The following is a 24531-nucleotide window of genomic DNA, read 5'->3' as shown; positions in this document are numbered from 1 at the left end:
ATGCTCCACCCTTGGCAGTGATCAAGGCCAGGCTGGAGGGGGCTTGGAGCAACCTGGTCTAGTGAGAGGTGTCCCTGCCCGTGGCAGGGGGGGTTGGAACTGGATGATCTTGAGGTCCTTTCCAACCCAAACCATTCTATGATTTTATGATTTATACAGAGAAACTGCAAAAGTTCAGTGAGGAGGCAGCCTCTTCATGGCTTACTTTTAGGTACATGGAGAAAGGTTTAAGGAAGGTGATTGCTAATTGAGGTAATCTGTCAAAAATCTGTCTCAAGCTGTTAGTTCTGTCAAAAAAGATATAACAAAGTCCAGTATTTACAAATGAAAGCGATGCAAATTCATAATGGAAATGAAGCCACTTTTTAATAATTGGGGTAATTAACAATAAATTAATCATGAAAAGCAGTTGCTTCTTTATTACTGATATCTTTAAAACAAGACTGTATTGGATTTTCAATGATCTGTTACCACATCAGTTTATAGGACGTATGTTGCAGCAAGCTGTGAGTGAGTTTCTATGGCATGTGCCCCGCAGGAAGTCAAACTAGATAATCACAGTAATCCTTTATAGTCTTGAAATTGATGAATCTTTAAATCTGTTTAGTCAGGAACAGCTGTGTTGAAAAACAGCATTACTAAAATACAATAAAAGATGCTAAGAAGGAGTGGATATACTGCACTGATGTGCTTTAATTCTTTCAGGCAAGAGTTGCGTGCAGAAGTCTAATGGTTTTTTAGCGATGTCTTTCTGAGGTGATATGCTAATTCTTGTACCCCTTTAAACATATTCTTTATGGTTTTTGATGACTTTTCTCCTTGGCAAGGACTCGCTTTTTAGCTATTTTTATATAAACTGTGAAAAAAGATTGACATTCAATACTTTTTTTGGCTGTCTTATGTTTCAAACAATGTAGAGAACCGCAGATATTTTGGATGTCTTTGAGTGGGAGATCACCAGAAACCATTCAGATGCTGTGTAAAGGTGTAAGAGTAAGTCAATAGCTAGTTCTTTTGCTTTTGAGGCTGTACTGCTGCAGCAGCTGAGCATCGGTAGTGTGCTTGAGGGTACTGCATTGCCAGATGCGCTTTGTTTCAGTCACAGTATAATGCTGACATAATGCTTGACTGTTATGTATTAACTGGAGTTTTTAACCATTACACATAAGCTGAGCGTTAGCCTAATGAGAAAATGTTATTTTTCTTCCTTTCCTTTTGGCTTTTGGCTGTAGAGCATCCTATAACGTTTTAAGCACTGATGGAAACACCTCACTTCCACCTCAGAAGGTGACCCTCTTTAAAACAGATTTAGAACACCCTCAGTATCCCACACTAACAGGAATGCTTTGGGGGTTTTCTATTTTAATTTTTCTTTTTCATAAGCAAGGAGATGCCCGTAGTGGAAACCACGGTTTTGTTCTGATGTTACTTGGATCTTTGTTTCAAATGTGCAGTTTTGACAGCTGCCAGCCACAGGTCTGTTACAAATATTTGCAGTGTTGTTGTCACTTACATGAAATGAACGGTTTTAAATTGAAGGGGTTGGAATTAGTTCTTTATCCTGGGTGTTGCACCCGTTTTCTCTTTGCTGTTTATTTGCAGCTCTGCTGCTCATCTTTTAACTATTTCAATTTTTTATTTACCAAAACATTGACTGTCTTACAGAGCAAATAGTCATTTGAAAAGAGGCTTTACTCATGATTTACATCCTGCTTGCTGCATTCTGCTGGGTTTTGTGCCTTTTGTTTATCTACTAAATTGTAATTTATGTTTGCAGTCCTGCTATGTCTTGAGGTGGCTGTCAGCCCAGTGCTGGAGTTTACAGCTAGTCTGCTTCACACATTGTTTCATAGGGTGAAGGAGGTTATCTTCAGCTTACATTTGAATCAGTTATTTTACTAGTACTCTTCCCAAGGCTGTACGTGGTGCTGTGTTTACTGTTAAGGCAGAAGAAATTGCTTGTTATATAAATCTGATTTTGTCACAGAGTTGATTATATAGTACATTTCTATTTGCTATTAGCTGTCTGGAAGCATTTTAGCTAAATCATGGAGATACTTTGCACCTAAGCATAGCCAGCACCACCTGCGTGGTGCAGAGATGTCTGTATCAGCAGGGTTGCCAACTAAAACAGTTTCTGCTTTCACTAGCTTTGTGTCCTTGACTGAGCAGCTGAGACGGAGGCTCCAGTCAAATGGTACTAGTCATTGACATAACTGATATACTTTGACTCTTTCTCTTTAGGAAAGACTTTGTTCGTCATATATGAACACTAAAACCTGAACTTGAACATGTAAAAAAGGACAGTTGTTTAGTCAGTAGTAGGTTGGTTTTATGTGTGTGGGTCCCATGACCTGCCCTTTATGTCTCCTTCTGTCATACTCTAAATTAGGAGTATCGTAGATGGCTTGCATAAAAGCTGTGGCTGCTGCATTCGTTTCCTTTTTCATAATAGTAGGGGAGGCATATAATATGTTTGAGACACGAATGTGCATCACTGGTAAAAATGTTGATACATCAATATGAATTTGTATAGATTGAAATGGCTCAAAGAGCCATAAGGAAATGATTACTCTCAGTAAGTAGAAAATACTCATGTATAAGGGAATTTTGGGCTACAGTTTTCTCCTGTATTTTCCTCTGCTGAGCAGTGGTCTCTAATTTTTGGAAGCTTCTTCAGTTAAGGTTCAGTATTAGAACTTTCTCATACTTCAGGGAGATATTCTGTTTTTTTAATCTTGCCTTTTTTCCCTCTCTTCTTAAAAACAAGGATAAAGATTAATGCTTCTAATGTGTGTAAAGCAGTTACGATTTTATCAGTAGCATTGGATTCAGTAGTCCTCTCCTGACAGAAATGTGAATCTTGGGTTTCAATGTATCAGGTAAATCGGGTGGACTCGGTTCATTCAGACTATAAGAAGATGTATTGTGTTGCCTGTGCTGCCTTTAACTGCACAAGGATATGTGCTGCAGGTAAAATGTGAATGTAAACTTTTACTTCGTGTTAATCTCTATCTAAACAGAATGACTCTTCTTAAGTTCAAAGTCAAGATTTTAAGAACAACAAATGGGAATTTGGAATTAGGTACTTTTTCATTTCTTAATGTAATCTAAGGAGGTGACACTGAATACTGTGGGAATTGCAGTAAATGTTAATGATACTACTAAGTAGCTGTTTGCAGAATAAATATTGCATAATAGAATTTCCATGTTGTTTGCTGACTCTGAAACAGATTTCTGTGACCAGAATCATAAACAAAATGACAGATGCTACCATAGGTTAAGGCATAAGAAACCAGTGTGCTGTTTAAATTAGAACTGTTCCTCTTAAGGTGAAATTGTCACTTCTAAAGGAGTGACTTTTACTGGAACCTGTCAATGAGAAGCAGAGCTGAAGCGTTGTTGCCATTGAACGATATTGAAGTGTCTTTATTTTTTAATTTACATAAGACGTATGTAGTTAAGAAACTGTTGGAATCCATTCAGCCATTTTCTCTAGGGATTCACAGAAATGTTGCAGAACCAGTGGTGGCATCATGCCCAGGATCATCAATTACAAAATGCACTAATCAAACTGGTCTGCAAACAGTGGTCTGTGTTCTATATATTATTGGGATAAGAGTGTGTGGTTTAGTTGTGGATTGTTTTCCTTAACATCTTAGGTGCCCAAATACAACTATAAAGCCTGTTTTTTTAACAGAATGAACTCATATTGCATGTCCCATGTGAAGGTCCTAACACAGACAAAGACTTGTCAGAGACTTTTAAGGTTACATGTATTGACCTGGTATTGACTCTGTGGCTTCTTGTGAAACTTCCCTTCTTGCTAGTGTTTGTCGGGGCCAAGTTCTCATTCCACATGTTTGAATGAGAATATTACTTTTGTGTGCTGCATGATAGTGTGTGAGAGGAGCTGGAAAAAGGGTGAAAGTACCAGGTTAGACACTTGAACCACATAGCAGTGGGGCTGAATTTCCTGTCGAGTATGTAAATAGCATTGAAAGAGCAGATGTTTAACTTCAATGCAATGGCAGTGTTTTGGGGATAAAGTATCTTTCCCCTTTAGCATTTGGTGCTGCTAAGAGGAAAATATTTACATGACAGCACATGTTATATACTGTTACCAGTTTGCATTTCGTGATAGATATTTATCATGGAAGTTGTTATTGAGACAGGTTGATTGTTACTGAGTAGTGTGAATGTTAATTCTTCATACACCTTGTAATAAAAATAGCATGTTTCTTCAAAGTGGAAACAAAAGCATTTAACTCTAGTTTAAAACCCATGCAAAAGTTAATATGATTTCTCTGTCATGCAAAAGAATTACCTTAAAATACTGATCTGTGGGGTGGATTTATTGTATTTCCAAAAAAATATGGCCATTTGGTCATGGGTAGGAAGCTTTCTTGGGAATGTTACAAGTTCTTTTGCATTTAAACAATGGTAAAAAGTCTACTAGAAGTATGAAATACAGAAGCTTTCACACTTATTCGATACTGCTTCAGTTTCTTTCAGAGCAAAATGTTTCCATTTATTACCTCTCTGACGGGTAAATACTGCCAGTTACTATTGATTGCAGTGTCTTCCTCACATCTGCCAGATTTATGTATTTTTCAGATGGAGGCCCTACAGCTTCCTCTTTTCTAATACATCAGAGGATAAATGGCTTCTGCTGGTACTCAAAGAGTGCTTCCAGCAGGAGGCATTTTGAATGACTGTAACAGAGATGGTAGCAGGAGGTTGAGAGTCCTCCTCTTTCAGCAGATTTACCAATACTCCAAGCTCTGCAGGACCAGAACTTCTGGGGGAAAATCCACTTGTTGTGGATCAAGATAATCGGTTTTACCTCTGGGAGACCATGTAATTCAGCATATATATTTTGGGATGTTAAGCACTGTTATGACTGTGATTTTTCTGTAAGTAGAGGACACAAGTCTACAAAGAAACTGATGATGTGAGCAGGGAAAGTTTGATACCAATTCTAGTTTTGCTTATTGAAGCTTGTTCGCTGCTGGGACCTCACATTTGCAAACAAGGAAGGGCAGGTTGGGGATGTGAAGGTCAAAGGCTTCCTTAGCTGCAGTGACCTTGAGATGGTATAGCTGAGGATGCAGCAGGACAAAAAGCAGGATAACAAACCTGGACAAAATCTGACCTCCTCAGAGATCTGCTTGAAACAGTCCTATGGAAGGAACTAAGGAACTTGGGTCTTTCAAGAATTACCTTGCCCAAACTTAAGCAAGAGTCCATTCCAGCAAGCAGTAAAGATGCCAGGAGGCTTGTGTGGATGAACAAGAAGCTTCTAGCAGAACTCGGATATAAAAAGTATACAGAAGGTGGAAGGAAGGACAGGGAATCTGAGAGGAATATAGAGATACTGGCCAAGTATGGAGAGACTAGGAAAGCCAGCAACCCACCTGGAGCTACATCAGCTAAAGGATGTCAGAAGTGGCAAGAGGGATGGAACTACTGGAGAGAGTCCAGAAGAGGGCTCCTGGGATGGTTGAGGGACTGGAGTATCTCACGTACAAGGAAAGGCTGAACGAGCTGGGACTGCTTAGCCTGGAGAAGAGAAGGCTCAGGGGGAAATACCAGCAAAGTGTATACATAGCTGAAGGGAGGGTATAAAGAAGACAGAAGCAGGCTTTTATCAGTGGTGCCCACAGTGACAAGGCAACAGGCACAAACTGAAATGCAGAAGGCTCTGGCTGGCCATAAGGAAGCACTTGTGCTGTGAGGGTAACCAAGTATCAGAACAGGTTGCCTGGAGTCCATTGCCCGTGGAGTCTCCATTTTTGGAGCTACTCAAAAGCCACCTGGACATGGGCCTGATCAACCTGCTCTGGTTGGCCCTGTTTGAGCAGGAGCATAGGACAAGACGACTTCCTGAGGCCCTTGACAGCATCAGTCATTCTATGATGGTTTCTGTTGGTGACAGAGTAACCAAAGGTCCATGTAGATGGTGCAGCAAAAGAGTAATGGTTTTTGTCAGAAGCAGCATTTAATCACTTGTGATACCTCTGTCTTCTGTGGAGGGAATGGTGTTGAGCATGACTAGCAACATGATTAAACAGGTATTCTCAGTGCTGTCCAATTTGGAGATGTTATCACAAGTCTCATGCTATTTATAGTTGTTCTCAAAGTCCCAAACTCTACAGTCTTGCAATCAGGATAATTTATTCATCATGTAAAAAAGGAAAAGGAAAATTACGCTTTTCAAGCTCAGAGAAGGTCTGGAAAACGTGGATACTCAGCACAGAAGATCTTTATACATCTTCCAGAGGCACAACAGAATTACCAGAAGTCATGTATGTGCATATAAGATTTTTTCTTTCCCCTTTAGTTGCTTTACAGACCTTTGTTCTTCACTCATATTTCTGTTTTGGTGGAGCTGATCTTATTCAGAGAGATATTTGGGGCCATGTGCTGGGGAAAAAGGAAGCCTCTTCGATGTTCTTAGGTTCTTTCCTTCATGTATTATCTTTCAGAAGGTTGATGTATTTTTGTCTATTTAGTTAGTGATACTTCTGAAGATACACAATAAAGCAAAATGTTGTCTTGTCCTGTTGTGTCCTTTTACATAACATGAAGCCTTCCAGAAATGGGGCGAGACGCCAGGAATCTGAATCCCAAGAAGTCATTCTTGATTAAGTAGCAAACCCCTTGTACATATAGTTATTTTCCTTCAGAAGGGAAACGGAACTTAACCGGAACTTGTATGTTCTTACATTTCAAAATAAAAACCAAAGTAAATACATTTAATATGCAGAGGATTTGGAACTGGCTTCAATAAATATAATATGGATTGAAAAGGGGTGGGAGTGTTAATGTTGCTTGTTTTACAGTATTAGGAATGAAGAATTAAACCTGCAAGTTTATCAGGATAGTTATCCCCTTCAATTACATTTCCTGAAGCTTTGCTAAAAGTTTACTATGATGGTATGAAATGAGGTTAATGTTGCTGTTACTCCTGTAAAGAATTAGGAACATCACTTGAATTTCAACCAAATAATGGTAAGCTGCAGTCTCATTCTGTAGGTTTTTCCAGCACTTGGCTACCATCAGTTGGAGCCAGGATAGGGGTGGGCTGGAGACAGGGGGTCCCTTTAGGGTATTTCTTTAACCAAACTTTTCCTCTTCTCAAGGTAATTATCCCACTTACTTTTCTTGAAGAAGCCCAGTCTCCCTTCTTTGCATTTATTTTCTGTTAACAAAAGGAAAACCCCTAAGCAGCACTAATTTACACTCAGAATACCTGTCTCATTCTGGCCAAGTTGTGTTCCCTGGTGATGATACAGAGCCTGAAAGTAAAAAAAGCTTCACTACTAGCATGAAGTCAGACACAAAAGCTGTGCCAGATTTGTTTAAAATTGTTTCTGTAGCTGTAAGTGTTGCCATCTGTTACTTGTCCCAGGTTGCTGTATTAGACAGCTCAGGTATCTGCAATGGTAAACTTGGAGGTATTTACGTATGTGGTATAACTGATTTTTAAAGTGGAAAAGCTGTTTATACAGCAAATTGAAAAATAGAATTTACTTTGTACCATACTGCATTGCTATCAATAATCATAGATTCTGAATTGCATCTCTAAGTTAGAGACCTTTTAAGGCCTGTGAAGTGATACAAATAAATAGGAAAAAAGTTCTCATCTTGAACAAGGGCAATGGCATCATACTAACCCTTCATAAATCTTCGTAATATTCTGTGAAGAGCTCTGAACTTGAGATGGTTTGACTTGTTAAATACAGAGCACTGTGATAATAGGTTTAAGTATTACCTGCTGTCCTTCATAGACAGTAATGGAGGTCTTGGAATACGGCCCTTATCAAAGCTTTTTGTTCTTGAAATCATTAGGAGGACATGCCCTCTTCTGTGTTGTGGCGTTACCTTAAGTGTTGCTATTGCTGTAATATTACCTGGCTTCCTCTCACCAGGATGTTTATAGCTATGAAAAGCTTGTAGGGTATTGGTTTGTAATAGATACACCAGGTTTTTGGACTTGTTGGTAAATAGCTTTGATTTAAATACACCATTTGGGTTTTAGAGCAGATCAAGTATCTTAAAAGGAAGAAGCAAGTGGACATAGTATAGCCATCAGAAAGTTACTCTACTGCTAAAGTTTGATACATGGTGATTCAGATGTGTCATTTAATCCAAAGGGAAGGCTTGTAGCAACATCTCTGTTCATCTTGTAAAGGCTTTATTTTGTTGGTTTGCTCCGCTTTTGCTTTCTTTATTGATACTCCATCATTCTTTTACCTCTGATGTTTTTGCTTTGTCGTGTGTCAGCATTTTAAGCTATTTTGCACAATTTCTTTGGCAAAAGAGTCTGAAGAATTTGTTTTTCTGTCACTAATTTATTCTGCTTTAATACGCTCTGAATGCAGTATAGAATCAAGTTAAAACAGATTTATAGTACAATAATTACTGTTTGAAACGAAAAGCTTTGAATATTCATAGAAGAAAATAAATACTATTCATGTTAACGTATCCTTACTAATAAATAGAGAGCTAGTAAACAGAGAACTTCAGGGCAAAAGAATGAAAATAAACCCAAAATGAGGTGCTCTCCTTTCTTAGACTGTTACTTCTTTGAAAGACTGATGTTATTTATTGAACACTCAATGGTGTGATGTGCAAGAAGTGTGAGCTCAGCCCCAGACTCCAGGATGGTACCATGACCCTTCATAAATGTACTTTGCAGTTTTAGCTGGGAGAGGGTGTAATTTACTCAACTTTATTCTTGCTTTTTTCTTATTTCCTTTCTGTATTTTTTTAACTGTTACTGGAGTCCATTTTAGTTCTGTCATCAAACGGGACAAGATGTCTAGACATACACATAGACTGCAAGAATATGTGCAAGTACTAATTGCATACTCAGATTGCTTTGCTTTTCTGTGGGTGGCAGGCTTGATACCTGTGCGCTATCACATCTCCCCCACAAGCTTTACTTCAGTTTCTTTCCCTGTTTGAGACATCCTTGTATTGACCTGTAAAACCTGATCTGTATTCATCAACAGGCACTTGAATACTGTCTGATTTGATGGGTACTGTTTAAGGTTTGCATGGCAATAATAGTAGAGATTTGTGGTAAGATTAAGCTGTAATTACTGCACAAATCTATGAACTCCATCAGAGCTTTACTATAAAATAATTTGCTTAATTAAAAAATCGAGACAAAACTGAAAAGAAAGGGATGAGTTTGGTGTCGTTTCAGCTTTAGCATTTCCTTTCATGTGCTGTTGATGTTTGCAGGCTTTAATATCTAATTTAGGCACTGAAATCCATAACGAGGAACCTGGGAAAAGCTATTCACTTGCTTTTATAAAGAAAATAACTTTTGGTGCCTTCTCCCCCATTATAGCCTGAGGCAATGCTATAGGAAATTTCTGAAGGGGCTGCTCCCGAGAGAGCCCAAATCCTGACTTCGTTAGAGTCGTGTTAAATGAAGTCGTGGTGACAAAATGACTATAAATAGGTTATCCTCCATAATACAGCGTTCCAGATAGTCTCACATGACGTGGTCTTTCTTCACAGCAGGATGGCAAAGGCAGCTTGCGTGTTTCAGAGCCACCGTGGGCACGCAGCGGGGAGCGGCTTGGGTTTGTGGTTCCCCTTAACCCCCGTCAGCTGCGCTGGGGCCGTGCCCAGGTGTGCGCCATGCCGAGTCCCTGCGGGGAGAGGCCGGTTCCAGCCGGTTCCAGCACAGGGCGGCCTCAGGGCACAGCTGAGCCCGTTAGCCGGGCCGGCAGCGCCTCAGGGAGAGCAGGGTGGAGAAGCAGCAAGTGGGCATGCAGGCAGTGAGGATGAGGAGAAAAAGAGTGAGGAACAGCGCCAGAGCAGGCTGGCCAGAGCAGGAGGAGCTGAGCAGGTATCTGAGTGACTGTGGTCTGAGGGAAGGAGCGCACGGAGCAGGCTTGTCCTGAAGTACTGCAGCCCAGGGACAGAACCCAGCTGGAGCAGGGGAAGGGTGTGAAGAGGAAGGAGAAGCAGAGAGAAGCTGCTATGGACTGCCAGCCCCAGTTCCTCTGCTGGGAGGGAGGAAGGGCATGGGTCTTGGGGACAGGGGGCTTTAAGGGGGTTTCGTCTTTGTTTCTCACCAACGAACTCTATTTTAACTGGCAATAAAACACATTTCTGCCAACTGGATGTTTTGCTGGGGCGGTCATTGGTAAGTGATCTCCTGTCTTTATCGCATCCCATAGATATTTTCATTGTATTCCTCCCTGCTTCGTCTGTTGAAGAGGGGGAGTGAGAGAGTGGCTGGGGGGGGCACCTGGCAAAGGTCAAAGTCAGCCCACCACAACCAACCCCAGAACCATCTCCTGACCTGTTTGCCACAGAGTTAATATGGAGTCAGTAAAAGGGAAGAAAACCCCTACTGCCACAACTCTGCCTTTTGATGTGTAGCTGTCAATGTGAAGATTATCCAGGTGTTGGTAAGTGTAACTTGTTAGTAGTAACAGAGCCAATGCAGCAAATGGGTTTGTACCTGGGGATAGTAAAATAAGGCAACAAGATGTGCTTGAGGACAGACGTGCTGTTTGTGACAAGAGAGCCCGCAGTTCATCAGGTCTGTCCAGATGCTTTATCCCTGACACACCTCATTATTACTGCCAAAGTTTTTCTGTAAATGCTTTTATATTCTGGATGTGAAGCATTTGCCAAATATGTTCCTAAATGCGCAGAGCAGATCATTCTGGATGGACTGACCAAGTGTTCATTGCTGCGTAGCTTGTGACAAAGCCAGGTGAAAACTGTGAGGTTATAGGTTGTAGGAAAATTGACTGTAAAAGAGAATGGATGCTTGCATACCAGATTGACTGGTGTCTTCTTACTCAGCTGCTTTCAAGATGATAAAGTTTTGAGGTTTGTTTATGGTGCTACTCTGACTACAGCCATTAAAATCTGTGCATCTTCCTCCTCCTCCCAGAAATGTAATTTATTAGTCCCTAGAGTCTTGTGGCGTGAGGAGGGCTGTTATAAACTGCTTTTTGACTGCTTTAAACTCTTTTTAGCCTGGAGTTAAGCTACATTTAACTCTGTTCTACCTCCTCTTTCACACAAGTAATTTCCTTCACTTTAATGGATTTTGCATCTATGGTTCACTTCATAACTGTTTGCCTGAGATCACAGCTACAGCTTCCCTGCTTTCCCTTTGCTGATACCTCCTCCTTCTTTCTTCCTTCCTTATAGAGGACGTTGTGTTGTATGAAAAGGACAACATATGTTTAGCTCTCTGAATATTGATACTTGTTCGTTTTGTTTAAAGCAGTTTTTTGAAGGATAAGACTGAGAACTGGAACTGAAAAGGGCATATTGGAGCACAAGAGAGAGATTGGAGGCTCGAGAGAGGGTTGAGTTTGAGGGTTTTTCTTTTTTAATCACTGCATAGGACCTAATGTGACCAGCTTTTACAAAATTGTGTTCCAAAATCTCATTTCTCATTTCTATTTAAAGTAAGTACTTGTGATACTTATGTAAAAATACGTAAAAAAAACATAGTGTAATTTAAAAGCAAAGTGTTCTGGACTTGAGTGCACTGGTAGCCTTGAACCATCGGTGCAAGAGTGAGGGCGTAGCTCTTTCAGCAGTTCTGTTTGGAAAGTCTGAACATGATGATTTTTGTGCTGATTCATTTCATTGCCAACTGTTTTACTAATAGACCCAAAAGACCTTTTAAATAGACCAGATTTGCTTATTTGATAGTCACAAACTCCATTGTCTTCACCTTGTGTTAGAAGTTAGAACTTGTTCACATTAATAGTGTATTACAGTGGATATTTCCTGTCTTCAGCTTATATTTACTTTGGACCACATCTAGTGGTAAGATCTAACCAGAAATTTAGTGATTTTATATTTATAGCTGTGCACGATTATCTTCCTACAGTAAGTATTTTCAGCCCTGGACATGTATGTCTTTCTGTTAGATCTCGTGTCTGTATTTCATTTTTCAGGCAGGGCCAGAAGCAATGTTGGTGCATAGTTGAAAGCTTGTGCATCTTTTCGTCTCGATATTGTTTGATAAGAATGCCAGATGATTCCATCTGTGCTTAACCTGCTTCAGCAAAACAGATGTATAAGCAGGTTCAGAGAAGTTCACAAATTGCTGATCAAACTGGATTGCACTGAAATCTGTTTTCCTAAGTCACGCAAATCTAGTGGTCTCTCAGGAACTCAAGTAGATGGAATTTCATCTCATTTTACCTATTTTTGGTAAAACATTTTTTTCTAATAATTTGTTACAGTAGAAAACACTTCTGTTTTTCTTTGTGATGTTATTCTGTCAGATCTAGTTTATGAGCACAGGTATCTTTATTTAGAGGCCTTTTATAAAGCACTCATTTACAAGCAGAAACACGACCAGGACAGTGCTAACTTAGAAAGTCTCACTTTCAGGCCACCCAGTCAGTGTTTCCCCAAGTGAGATTCAGGCATTTCAAGCTTTGTATACAAGTGGGAATGGTGCTTATTTGTTTAAAAAACAGCATTCTGCTGTAAAAGGAGATTTTATCTTTCAACTTGGGATCCTCACTCACTGCACATTGGCAGTTTTATGCAGTGTGAGACATGGCCATGTAGAAAAGAGCTGCCTTGACACACAGTTTTTACCTAGAAATCTGGAATAGTTTGGACATGCTTCCTTGCCTTAGGGTACCTTGGTGTTAGCCTCAGACTTTCCTTTTTGTGGGTTCCCATATATCTATTTCCTGCAGGGGCAAAAAAGTATTTACACTTCTGGCTGGACTTGGAGAGTTTAGTTTTGCTTTCCCCTCCCTTCCCCTTTTCTTCACTCTCATATTTGAAGAATGCTAAAGAATAGTAGTCCTTTTAGGAAGGATTGTGGTGGTGTTTTAGACTTCATTTATTTTTCCTGATGGGTATGGTGTGGGTTTTGCTTTGGGGTTGTTTTTTTTTTGTACTCTCTATGGTAATATTAATCTTTTAAAGTAGTTTTGCAGGTGGATTTTATCATTAATTGCTTTAGTCCATATTAAAGTGCAGATAACAGATATTCATATCCCCCCCCCCAACATAGATACCTGTGTCAGTCTTAGTAACTGGGATATAAAAAACATTAGGAGTGGTTTTCTTTTGTGGTGAATTGTTCCTGCTGTTCAGAGCTATGATGTTATTGACTGGCAGAAAAACAACTTTTTCACCTCTCCATTACTTGAAATCTAAAATACTGGATTTATTATATGATTGAAATAAGTGATTCCTGCTGTACATAATAAATCCTCTTATCAGCAGCATGAGGTTCTGTCAGAAAATGGACCCCTTAGCAGACTGAACCTGAATTTTTAGAAATACAAAGTTACTCAGGTTAAGTAGCATCAGTTAACTCTGCTTTTTGATAGAACTATTTTAAAGCTTGTACGAAGTCGATTAATGTTCCTGTAGGGTAATAAATGAAAGTTTGGTGACTTATTAATCTCTTTCTCTTTATCTCTCTTTGTCTTTCTCACACTTTTTCTCTTTCCAAACTTATTAATCTCTCCCTCCCTCTTTCTCTCCCCTCCTCCCCCACCCCCCTTTATTTCTTTCTCACTCTCTTCCCCTCTCCTCCCAAAAATATGCCTTTACAGAAACATAAGGTAGATCTTTTCTACAAACTGCGGCATGTGATGAATGAGCTCATTGACCTACGTAGACAGCTGCTGTCAGGTCACTTGACACAGGATCAGGTGCGAGAGGTCAAGAGACACCTCACAGTGAGGCTGGACTGGGGCAATGAGTAAGTACAGGTACCAGCTGGGTACTGTTTGTTCTGATTGTTTTGAAATAGCTTTTATAAAACATACAAGCAAAACAACCAACAGCTTTTACCTTCCACTAGTATTTGTACACAAGAAGAACTTTTGAGTATCTGGAAATCAAATATAACATTTACAGTGAGATTATTGCTTAGTTCTTCTACTATTACTATAAAACGAGCTGTTTGCTTATTAGTAGACCTTTTCCAAGTCTCTCTGCACTTTTAAAAGGATTAGGTCACTTTACATATTTTATATGAATGTAGTGAATATTAGGCCTGGGATGATGTTTGTATAGATACTAAATCCACATTTTTTTCAATTGAAGAAGTGTTTTCATGGTTGGCGCAATGAGAGGATCTCGCTGGCAGCAGTGACATTGGAGCTGGAGGTGTGATATTTAGACTTTATTTTAGATAAAGTAATTTCTCAGAGGTTTAGGCTCTCTTTGGTCAGTTCCATGGTGAATTTGCTGAGAGGTTTTTTCAGAGCCAAAGATGACTGCAATTCAGATAAAAGCTGAAATGGAAATAAATGGCTATTAGACAAAAACTGACCCTTCACCAGAGTTGGTTTTGTTCTGACAATGTTATCAGACAGTAAGTTTTGTATAAAATGCACATGGCCTTTTCAGAGGAAATCTCCCCCTCCTCAGACATTGCTTTTCAACTAGGAGGAGGATTAGTCTAATTAATATATGGGGGCAGGAGGGAATTCTGGATGTTGACAGCTAAGGAAGAAAGTAAAGTGTTTTTCACTAACGTATCTTTGTTATGACTCTGTTCTTTAGTCACCTACTTCAGGACTCCCTCTGAGGGACATACTTGACTAAGTTCAAGATATGACTAGCTCCCATGCTACGTTTCATTTCTCTCTTGTCGAAAGCAAGCTTTGAAGGACATAGACTAATAGATTGCATCAAGTCATTGTTCTGCAGTGCCAAGTTACAGATTTTTTCCATTTTTATTCCCAGTGGAGTAAATGGAACCAAGAGACCATTTTTGAACATTATGCCTAGGTGTTTTTATTCAAAGAATGTATAGATAAAATCAGCATCAGGAAGCTGCAAAAATGTTAGAAGAAAAAAAGATGAGGAGAGTAGACATGAGTGCAGCAGTGAAGAAAATAGCCTGTTCAGTGAGGTGGCTATAGACATCTTTATTCATGTAAAATCATTAAATACAAAGTACATTAAAACTATAAAGGTAAATCTAATACATGACAATTATGGAGAAGCATCAGTGAAAACAGTAAATATAAATATGTAATTAAATTAATCTGCTCAGGATGCTTATTTAGGAAAAATATATTTGTGTTTCTTACTACATAAAAATAGGGACTCACTGCCCTAGAGTAAAAGGTGTATATTATCAGAGATACATGCTTAAACAGAAGAGGGTATTAATAAGGGAACTGCATAAAAAGGCATGTGAGTGCAGAGGTATTTAATGAAATCTGTACACCCTGCAGTCTGGGATTTTGGAAGGTCTTTCTGCAAAATCACTCTTTTCTGCGGAATTTCTGGGAGATCCTGGCACTTTCTTGTGCCTCCCTTCTCCTGAGTCTATCATAAAACTCATGACCACCTGGCTTATCTTTAAAAAAAATCCTAATGATTTTCAGATACATATTCAGATAGTGCTGCCCTTTCTCAAATAATGTAATAAAAGAATGTTGATTGCTGGTATACTTGACACTTGCAAATAAAAGAAATGAAAAATGTTACTAATGTTCCTTAATGTTAACTGAGAACCTTAAATCCATGCAGTTTGTACTAGTTTGAATAGTTACAGACTTGCTCAATCTGAGACATTCCATGACCACGTAACTTTCAGGAAACAGGTGATCTTACACATTCAATATGTAGCATGTATGCTTATCTAGTGTAAAGCTACTTTTATCCTCACCTTGATCATTAATCCATTGTATTATTTGGGATGAAAGTCACACTTCTGTCACCAGCAGTTAGTTTTTTTTCCATTTGTTGAGCTGGTATCATTTTCCCTTAAATACACTGGCAGTGGTTCTGGTAGTCATCCTTGGTGTTCTCATGGGAGTTGGTGGAGATCAAGGGACAAATGCACTCTTTGGATTAGTAAGTAAAAAACTTTTTGTAAAAGGAATCAGACTATTTTCAGAAATACTACAGGGAATTTTTCTTATTTCTGTATACTTAGTCTAAGAGGTTTTGCTCTGTAGTTTGGTCTATTAAAAGTGTAGAAATAGAACTTATTTTACAGTTACTGCTGCTAACCTTTTGTATTGTTACTAGTAGTTCGTATAATGCAATACTGATGTCCACTTCCTGTAGCAACTTAATTTTCTGTTGCTTACACGTTTTCTCCCCACGACAAAAATATGATCCTGGATGCATCTTTTTTATGATGCTTCATTACTTTTACCAGTTGCCCACAGTTAGCTTGGATTTCTGTGCATATAATGAGTGTTACCGCTGTATTTGCCAGTTGTTCAAAAGAGCAGAATTTACTGTGTTCAGGTAAGCATCTTAGTGGGTTTAGACTTTCAGTTTTAAACATCCTTCTGTGTATTTTTGTACAGGTGAAATCTCGGATGTTGTCTTTTTTTCCTACAAATCTTGCCATGTTTTTTATACAGAATGTTACAAATACTTGTGTTTTTAAAAATGTTTCACTTGGATACAATTTATTAGACTATTGATCTGTTGAAGTCTGAAATGCTATTGGAATTGTCCAATGGTCTGTAAATAACAAGGGGAGGGTTGTAGAGCAGGAAGCAAAGAAAACATGAAGCTGAAGTCTGCAGTTTATCATAATATTTTAAATCATGTTATGGAGTTAAATCTGCAGTGCTTCATCTCATTTTAAATCATATTGTAAGTAAAATAGAAACTTGATTGTGAATTATTTGTTTTTGTGGGGTTTTGTCTAATGAATAGTTAAGTTTTTCAACTTTTACTAGTGATTAGAATGGGAAACCAGAATTAACCTTTAGTAAAAGAACTGTTTCATTCTATAGTCTTTGGCATCAAAAACAGATGAAAGAATTTCACAGAGCTTCTGTTTGAAATGTTTCTGTTCCAGTGCAAAAAATTATTATAGCAGTATGTGCTTATCTTACTTAACAAAAGGGCAGATGAGATTTCTTTAAACTAATAGAATGTAAAAATCAGAGGTCATCTTAAACATTTTCAGGATTGATTCTTTCAGGTTAATATAAAACCTGTCAGGAGATTAACAGAAAGCATCCAGGTTTCTGAGCACAATGAATTTCCTTTTTATACTGAGGGAAGACACTTCTTTGCTATAAATGTGGGGATGGATACTCTATTCAGGTTCAGAAGCGGCGTAGGGCGTGGGGAACCACTAATAGTTTGCGATTTTTGAGAGGTAAAAGCCATAAAGAAGATGAGTTTGTGGGCTTCTGTTACTTTTTAGTCAAAGGTTATTCTTTTTCACATAAAATGGTACTGAAGTCATTGCATTAAAAGAAATCTTCCAAATAGTTGCCATAAATTCTGCACAGAAAGATCCACAGAGAGCCAAAAGTTACAAATGAACATTGAGAAGGAAGAGTAGTGTGTGTGTGTGTGTGTGTGTGTGTGTGTGTGATGTTAGAAATAAATCTTTGACACTGTCATACAAATAAAATGAAGCACTGTTTTAAAGTCATGGACTTCCTCTTCCATCGAAATTGAAGTCGCAAAGCCATTGACAGTTGCAATGTTAGTACCTACTGGCTACTAACATATATTACACTGTTGAGGGAAGAGTGTGATCCAGGGAAGTAAGCATAGTTTTTAAAATTGTCCTAAATTTCAGCGCTCACATCCTGAGAAGGTTATTTTGGGACTCTGAGTGACATACCTTAGTGTCTTTTTTTTAATTGACGTAAAAGGAATAATAATCACTTCCTGGCAATGTTGCAACTATTAGCTCAAAGTTCATAAAATGCAGTTGGAGATACGTATTAAATGTACCTATGAGATCGTAATAGCTGGAAATCAGTTTGAGAGTTAAAGAATTTCTTAATACTGTAGTTGTTATTGTTGCAGGTAATAGAAAGGAGCGAACGGTTTAAACAACCATAATGAAATGCCCTTAAGATTGCAAGGATAGTTGCCATTTCTCTCTAAACATGTATTTTTTTTCTCTCTCCTGAATATACTTGTAGTAACGGTTGAATAAGGATTAAAACTGTAAGAAACTTTTGGATATCAGTCTTTGGGGGAAGCCTTAATTACCTCTCTCTGTGGTCTTGTACTCCCATGCTCAGATGTGTTTGCCGCCATTTCCTTTAATCAGTTCCTCACTAGGATTGCTTACCTTCATCTCATCAGCTTCATGTTAAGAAATAATTTCCTGTGTGGCATTACATCAGTGCTTTACTAATTTCTTTACAGATTACAGCCCCTGCAGTTTTTGTATAACTTAAAATAACTTGATTCTGTCAAGTAAGTTGTATTTGCCCAGAAAACTTTCACAAACATGTTTCTAATCAATTTCATTTTCCATGGTATTTCTTTCAAAGTCTTCTTTCGAAGTCTGCACGTAACCCATGGGAATCACTGTCAGGATCATTTCCTTTCCTTTCACCACCTTTAGAATGAGGCTTTGATACAGTGAGAGAAGGAGCACAAGGCAAATGGGTGGCTGTAACATTAAAGCTGAAAAGAGTCAAGGTGAAGTGCACATTTATGGAGCAAAGGGGATGAGATCTTGCGCACTCTAGAGATGTGATGAGTTCTCCCAATCTGTTCTTTAAGAGTGGATGTGCAGCTTAAAGGCATTTTTTTTTTTTAGTCAGATGACTTATTTCTGTAATATTCTTCTAGGAAGAGTTGTTCTAACTTGGGGTTTTAGGAATTCTAAATGGTGTAGCATTTGTATTATAAGGAAATGAAAAGGTTAGAAATGAGGATTGTTCTTTGAACTTACTGTTTAAACCAAGTTGACTTTATCTAGAAGCCCAGTTAATCTGAAGTAGTCTGATGGCCATCCCTTTCAGTATTGAAAGTGCTATTTCTGTTTATCAGCCTGTTTCCATATTAGTTGTGAGACACCTAGAGACAGCGTGTGGTGGACTTTTAATTCCTTTTTTCTCCAAAAAAAGGAAATTTCTCAAGACTTCTATGTAGAAGAGGAGGAATATCTAAATTTCAGGTGGAGTTATCCCAGGCATATGCTATCAAGAGCTAATTGAGAGGCTTTGGGGCAATTCTGTTGGTATGCTTGGGAAATATTGTTGAAAGGCAGTTCAATGTTAAAGCAGAACAGAAAGCACATAAATTTGCTTGTAAAATAAAGTATTGTGGAGAGAGGAACTGTCACATAAACAAACCAGCACATTATCTAATTTTTATGCATGCTGTGTTGTGGAGAAATACTGCTTGGCAGCTGGTGCTCTTACATTCCCACAGTGTTTGATACTGGAGAGTGAAATTGGGGCACTGACTAGTGTTGCCATGTCAAGCGTTACGTTGTCAGTCCTTCGCAGGGAACAAATAGAAGACACAAATAAAGTGCATAAACCCAGACTTCCACGTGCACAATAAATGGCAGCATGTTAGTACTAAAGCACAAGGCACCTTTATTTGCTGGGGGCAAGTAATGTGCAGGATTAACATAGTATTAGAGAATGAGAATCTTCTGGGTTGAAAATCCATGGTGTTAAGGGATTTAACTAAAAATAGGATATCGGATAAGTTTCACAGAGATGCCACTGCAGTTGTGCAGAACATTATTAAGCAGAAGATAATACCTTTGTCATGAATTGAGTAATGAGTCCAACCACTGTTTGACCTCAGTTCTCTGGAGAGTTGAAATTAGGAGAATAGAACAGTATCAGACCATTGCTTAGCTTTGGCAGCTTTTTCTGTGAAGCTTTAATAGTGCTTTGTAACTGCATTGGAACTGTAATGCACTTAAAAGCGAGCTTGATAACATTATTAGGAAATAATTTGTTAATATCTGTATGTTGAGGAGAAATTCCTTTATGAATGTACTTCAGGGGTGGGTGTGTTTACCTGGGAGTGACAGGGAATTTTGGAGGTGGTTTAGATTTCAGATTCAGGAAAACTCTGTGAAAATGATGAGCATTAACTTCTTTAAAACAAACTTTCGTGGTGGCTCTTTGCATGTCACTATTTTAGCTGTTAACCATCCTTTTTCAATTATATTTCTTTTATATTTCTATTTATAGGTTTCTGTTACAAGTAGGCTCAAGCAGCAGCTGCAGGTTAAGGATTACTTAGTGCATTCTTATTTTAATCTTTTCATTTGGTGAACAGATACAGTAATTTTCCTTTTTGCAGCTGCAGCTTTCAGGTACTGGTTTTGGGCCACTTGTGTCTGTCAGGTTTAATCAAAACGAAGCATGGGAAAGCTGTATAACCATCACTTTCACAATTTAGCCTTAGAGTTTAGAAACCAGTATTTGGCATGAAAACTGCATCGAAGAGGGAATATTATTCCTTTTTCCATTGAAAATAATAATTAATTTTGGCAAAGAACTAAGAATGTGGAAATTGCAGTTTGTCAGTACACTATTTAAATCGCAGTTATAGCAGTGCCTAACGGTTTTTTGCCAGCAAGTGGCCTAGGGCTGAGCTTAATTTTTGAGATGTTATGGTTTAGGGATATAATTAAAGAAGGAAAACCTGATTAAACAAAGTTTCAGCAAGAATTAGGGAGGAACATAATGAAACTTATGGGTAAACTCAGCGGTCAGTGGAGGTTCTTCACACAAACCACGCGTCAAGGGCTTCATACAAACCGTGTGTCCTTCCAGGCTGCTGTCTTAAGTTCATTGCTCAGAAAGACACGCTGTGTTGCCTGGAGCCTTCTGTTTATTGCACCGTACAATTACTCTGCAGTACCTGAGAGGTTGTTTCCAATGAATTTTTTTCATTTGCCATCAGGAGCAAGTTTATGCAGGATGTTTCCCTCTCTGATTACAAAATTGATCACAAAGGAAAAGAGAAAGTCAATTTAGTGTCAGAGTGCAGAGGTGGTCCATGAGGGCACCTCTTCTGATTTGTTTTTTTCTCTAAGCCTATAAAGTATTTCAGTATAAAACATCTGTAAATGAAGTATCGCAGTTACAGAAGATGAAAGCAGGAAAATGGTTCATTCGGCTGTTTTTTCAATTTCAATTCTATCCTGGATGTATGTGTTTAGAATAGCTTTCTGTTCTAATGCTCAGGTCTACTTATGCCTCAGAACCTGAAGAGCTAAGAAGCAAAAGTTGGGTTTTGGCACCTTTTAGGTTGTCTTGTTCTACGCTTTACAATTATTACTCAATATTGTTAATAGTTGTTAATTTATTTCTCTGGATGCAAAATACCTTATGCTGCCTACTGTTCACGTGCAGCTATGACCTGAACTGCCTTCTTTACTGCAGAATCTTTTAACTAATCACCCTCTTTACACTGGTATGCTTTTTTTTTGGTAAAATATTTTGGCTCAAATCAAATGTATAAGCTGTTATCTCAGTTCAGAGTAATTAAAAGGGTTTTTTTTTGGTATGTGTGTGTTAAAAATACAGATTAAAATTCTTGTTGTAGTTATTGTGTGTTATAAAAAAAAAACCCAACTGTTTATACAATAATAAAGTTGGGGATTTAGTTGCATGAACACCAGGAATTCCAAAGCAGCTTCCCAAGGTGCAGTATCTATTTGCACATTTGAACAGGGTTGCTAATGGAACTCCTTCATTATGTGTTGAAGGAACCTACTCAAGTCATGCAGCTGAAACCAGAGTATCAACTTTATTTGCCTGCTGCATTTCCATGTATGAAATTAACTTGTTCCGGATTCTGCGCCAATATATTGGCCAAAAGTTTCACCTCTCACTAATTGCCCCAGCTGCACTGAAGTCAGTGAACAAAAAGTAGCAAGTTCATAGTGTATTTTTGATATTTGCATTTGATTTTATTTAGAAGGATTAGCTGTTTAATGATGAATAATTGCAAAAAGATTTAAATAGTTTCATATTGCTTGTATCATTGCCTTGAGTAAGCACATATTGTAGATAATAGTGACCACTCTAATGTATTATAATTACTGTTGTTCCTTCATTCTCTTTTGCAGACATTTGGGCCTAGATTTAGTTCCTCGGAAGGACTTCGAGGTTGTGGATTCAGATCAGATCAGTGTTTCAGATCTTTATAAAATGGTAAGAAATCTGTGGGAGTTGTCTTTGGGTTTTCACTTTGGGAGGCAAAGGAAGGGGAAAGTGATTAGATCAGTGTCGAAATGTGAATGTGTTTTTCATTTGCCCTCCAGTTTCCAGAACAGTCAGTGTCTCTATACCCAGAGTTTAGTAAGAATGAGCTAACTTTCTTTCAGAAATGGTCTGTATTTTAATTTTAATTTACAACGTAACATGGAATGAAAACTGGGAAAGGTAATTTTGAATGTTGTTTCTTCCTACAGTTTTCTTGGCTTTAAAATCTATTGTTTTAGAAGCTGCAAATGATGTTCTGAAAAATTAGATGTGTCACGTATAGCTAATGGGAATCCTTTTAAACTTTTGGAGAGCAAAGTTAAGGTTGCTTTAGAAATGTGGATTGTGCCATTAATAACCTGTAAAGCCACTAATGCATTTTACAATTTAACTGCAGTTGGTTTCTTCGTTAGTAGGACTGTGTAATACAGTTAACTTTGTTATGGTTAATGATATTAGTGTAAATGGAGAAGCAACATGGAATGTTCACTGAAAACTGAATGAAAACCTTTCCTGAGGGGAAACAAAAAACCCACAACAACCAAGCAGACCAGCAGTTACTTTAATACAATTTCTTAGCTTAATGTCTTCGAAAGAAAATAGTGGGTTATCTAAATAAATATTGTTACAGTGTCCCTCTCTTCTAGTAAGCTTTTAATTTCCTATTTTAAAATGGTTTTGGCTTTCAGCTACCTAAGATTAGAGAGTGACAGGTCCATGCCTAGGTGGGAGGAGTTTGATATGCAAGAGGTACTTCCTCTATAAAACAAAGGCATGTTTTCTAAACATGCTGTTGCTGGTTTGGATTCTTTGCACCGTGTAACAGTGGATTTCATGGAAAGGAATTAAAGTTGTTACATAAGAAATATTGAAGTTCATTGTTCCGTAGTATTGCTGATGTTTGTTCCTGATTTGCCGTAGTCCGAGGCGAGTTTGGTGTGATTCCAGCAGAGTTTTCCTTCAAATACAGTATAGAAATAACTCAGTACAAAATTCAATTAGTGATGACTCAGAGAATGCCAGGCAAGCTGCTAATAGGATTGCTTTATTACTGTTTCATTCTGCAGGGTTCTTTTACGCTGAATACCTGGAGTACAGCAGATAGCTAATGAATTGTCAGATTAGTCTGATTATGTCACCCATCTTAGTCCTGAAGAAAATGCACACAGCACAGTTTGCTGCTCAATGCTGTGCTGGTATCAGGACATGACCATTAGTCAGTTCATGCTTGTCTCTTGCTTTAGTTTGTAGATTCAAGAAGACACTGCTGTCTTATCGTATCTAGTTTGTAGCTAGAAGGCACTTTCAGGAATGAAAATAGCTGAAAACCTGTTATCTTTTTAACTCAAATTGATCAGGAATTGGCATAGGGGAATATGAGTGGGTGTTCTGTTGTTCTGAGGGGTTTGGTGTGGCTTCTGTTATTTCACAAAAAGCTGGGGAGAGAATCCTCCTTCCTGGCAAAATACTGAGCAGTTTCTCAAATGAGCAACAAGGTTGTAAAATAATCTTGCAGGAGTAGTTGGGAGAGCCCAATTAGTCTCTCTTGCTTGCAGGATTGTAGAATGTTAAATGTAACTTAGGAAACAGTCTTATATTAGCAAAACAATGGCTGAGGTGGCACATAAGGCTTTCCTACCTGTGACAGCCGGTTTGGGCATTTTATAGAGTCATTAGACTCAGAATTACTTTCCTTGGTAAATTTTAAGTATATTTCCAATTTTGAGCACCATTTTCAGCTGTCAGTTTTATTGCTTGAGTGTATTTGTGACTCCTGTATGACTACTTTATTCATCTCTGTCAGAACTGTTGTGCTTTGAGGCCTTGTAGATCCCGTTTCTCCAGGTTAGTCACGGTGAAGCTAAATACTGCTGGCTTCAGGTTGCACAACTTTTGTCAGAAATCATTGCTTTACTCCTGAAGGAAACCAGATTGCCCTTTCCCTGGGACAGTGTTTGTGATTTAAGCTAATACGATGGAACACATTTTTATAATTCACATGGCTTTTGAAATTGTGGGAAAATCCGTGCTCAGAATCCTGCCACAGAGCTCAGTTGCCACTAGACTGAAGCTGTCATTTAGCAGCACAAGTCCAGCAGAAGGTCAGAAAAACTCGAGTGGTGTTTTTTAGTGAAGGGGGTCACAAGACCCGAATGTTGGAGACATTTGCAGAAATCAGAAATGGTGAAACCTGGTGATCAAATATGTTCGGCTTTTCTCTAAATTTACTGATTTGTGTATGTGTCTTCAGGTGTGTGTAAGACAGCCCTATCGGCTGTGTTACTGCTGGCTGTTAGCCGTTACTTTCAACTATCTGAAAAACACCAGCAGGTGTTCCTAATAAGTAGCCAAGTTAATGCTGCCACACCTCGTAACTGCTTATTCTTTATTCAAACGGAAAGCAAGATTGGTAAGAACGCACAGTTATAAAAATTGCAAATAGAGGCTTCAATTGCCCAGACCTCTGCTAGAAAAGAAAACCCACTGGGCACAAACTGCAGGGAACTCATGAAATCTGTCAGTTGTTTGACTGTCTAATAAAGACTGGGAGAGGACAGGTTTGTGTACA

General features: G+C 38.4%; 1 protein-coding gene across 9 annotated transcripts in view; it reads left to right on the top strand.

Annotated features, from left to right (window-relative positions):
- Window positions 1–24531, top strand: part of DOCK3 (dedicator of cytokinesis 3) — a 203581-nt gene that overhangs the window by 51181 nt on the left and 127869 nt on the right. For all 9 annotated transcript variants that reach the window (XM_057407679.1, XM_057407682.1, XM_057407684.1 and 6 more), the window contains exons 6-7: window positions 13590–13738; window positions 21827–21911. In XM_057407679.1, coding sequence (XP_057263662.1) covers window positions 13590–13738; window positions 21827–21911 — 234 coding nt within the window. The remainder of the gene's footprint in view (window positions 1–13589; window positions 13739–21826; window positions 21912–24531) is intronic.

The sequence above is a fragment of the Pezoporus wallicus genome, unplaced genomic scaffold, assembly GCF_028554395.1.
Source record: "Pezoporus wallicus isolate ANWC-B61680 ecotype Strahan unplaced genomic scaffold, APGP_CSIRO_Pwel_v1 contig_3568, whole genome shotgun sequence".
Classification (NCBI taxonomy): domain Eukaryota; kingdom Metazoa; phylum Chordata; class Aves; order Psittaciformes; family Psittacidae; genus Pezoporus; species Pezoporus wallicus.
Note: the sequence above shows the minus strand (reverse complement) of the source record. Positions and strands in the feature narration are given on the sequence as shown.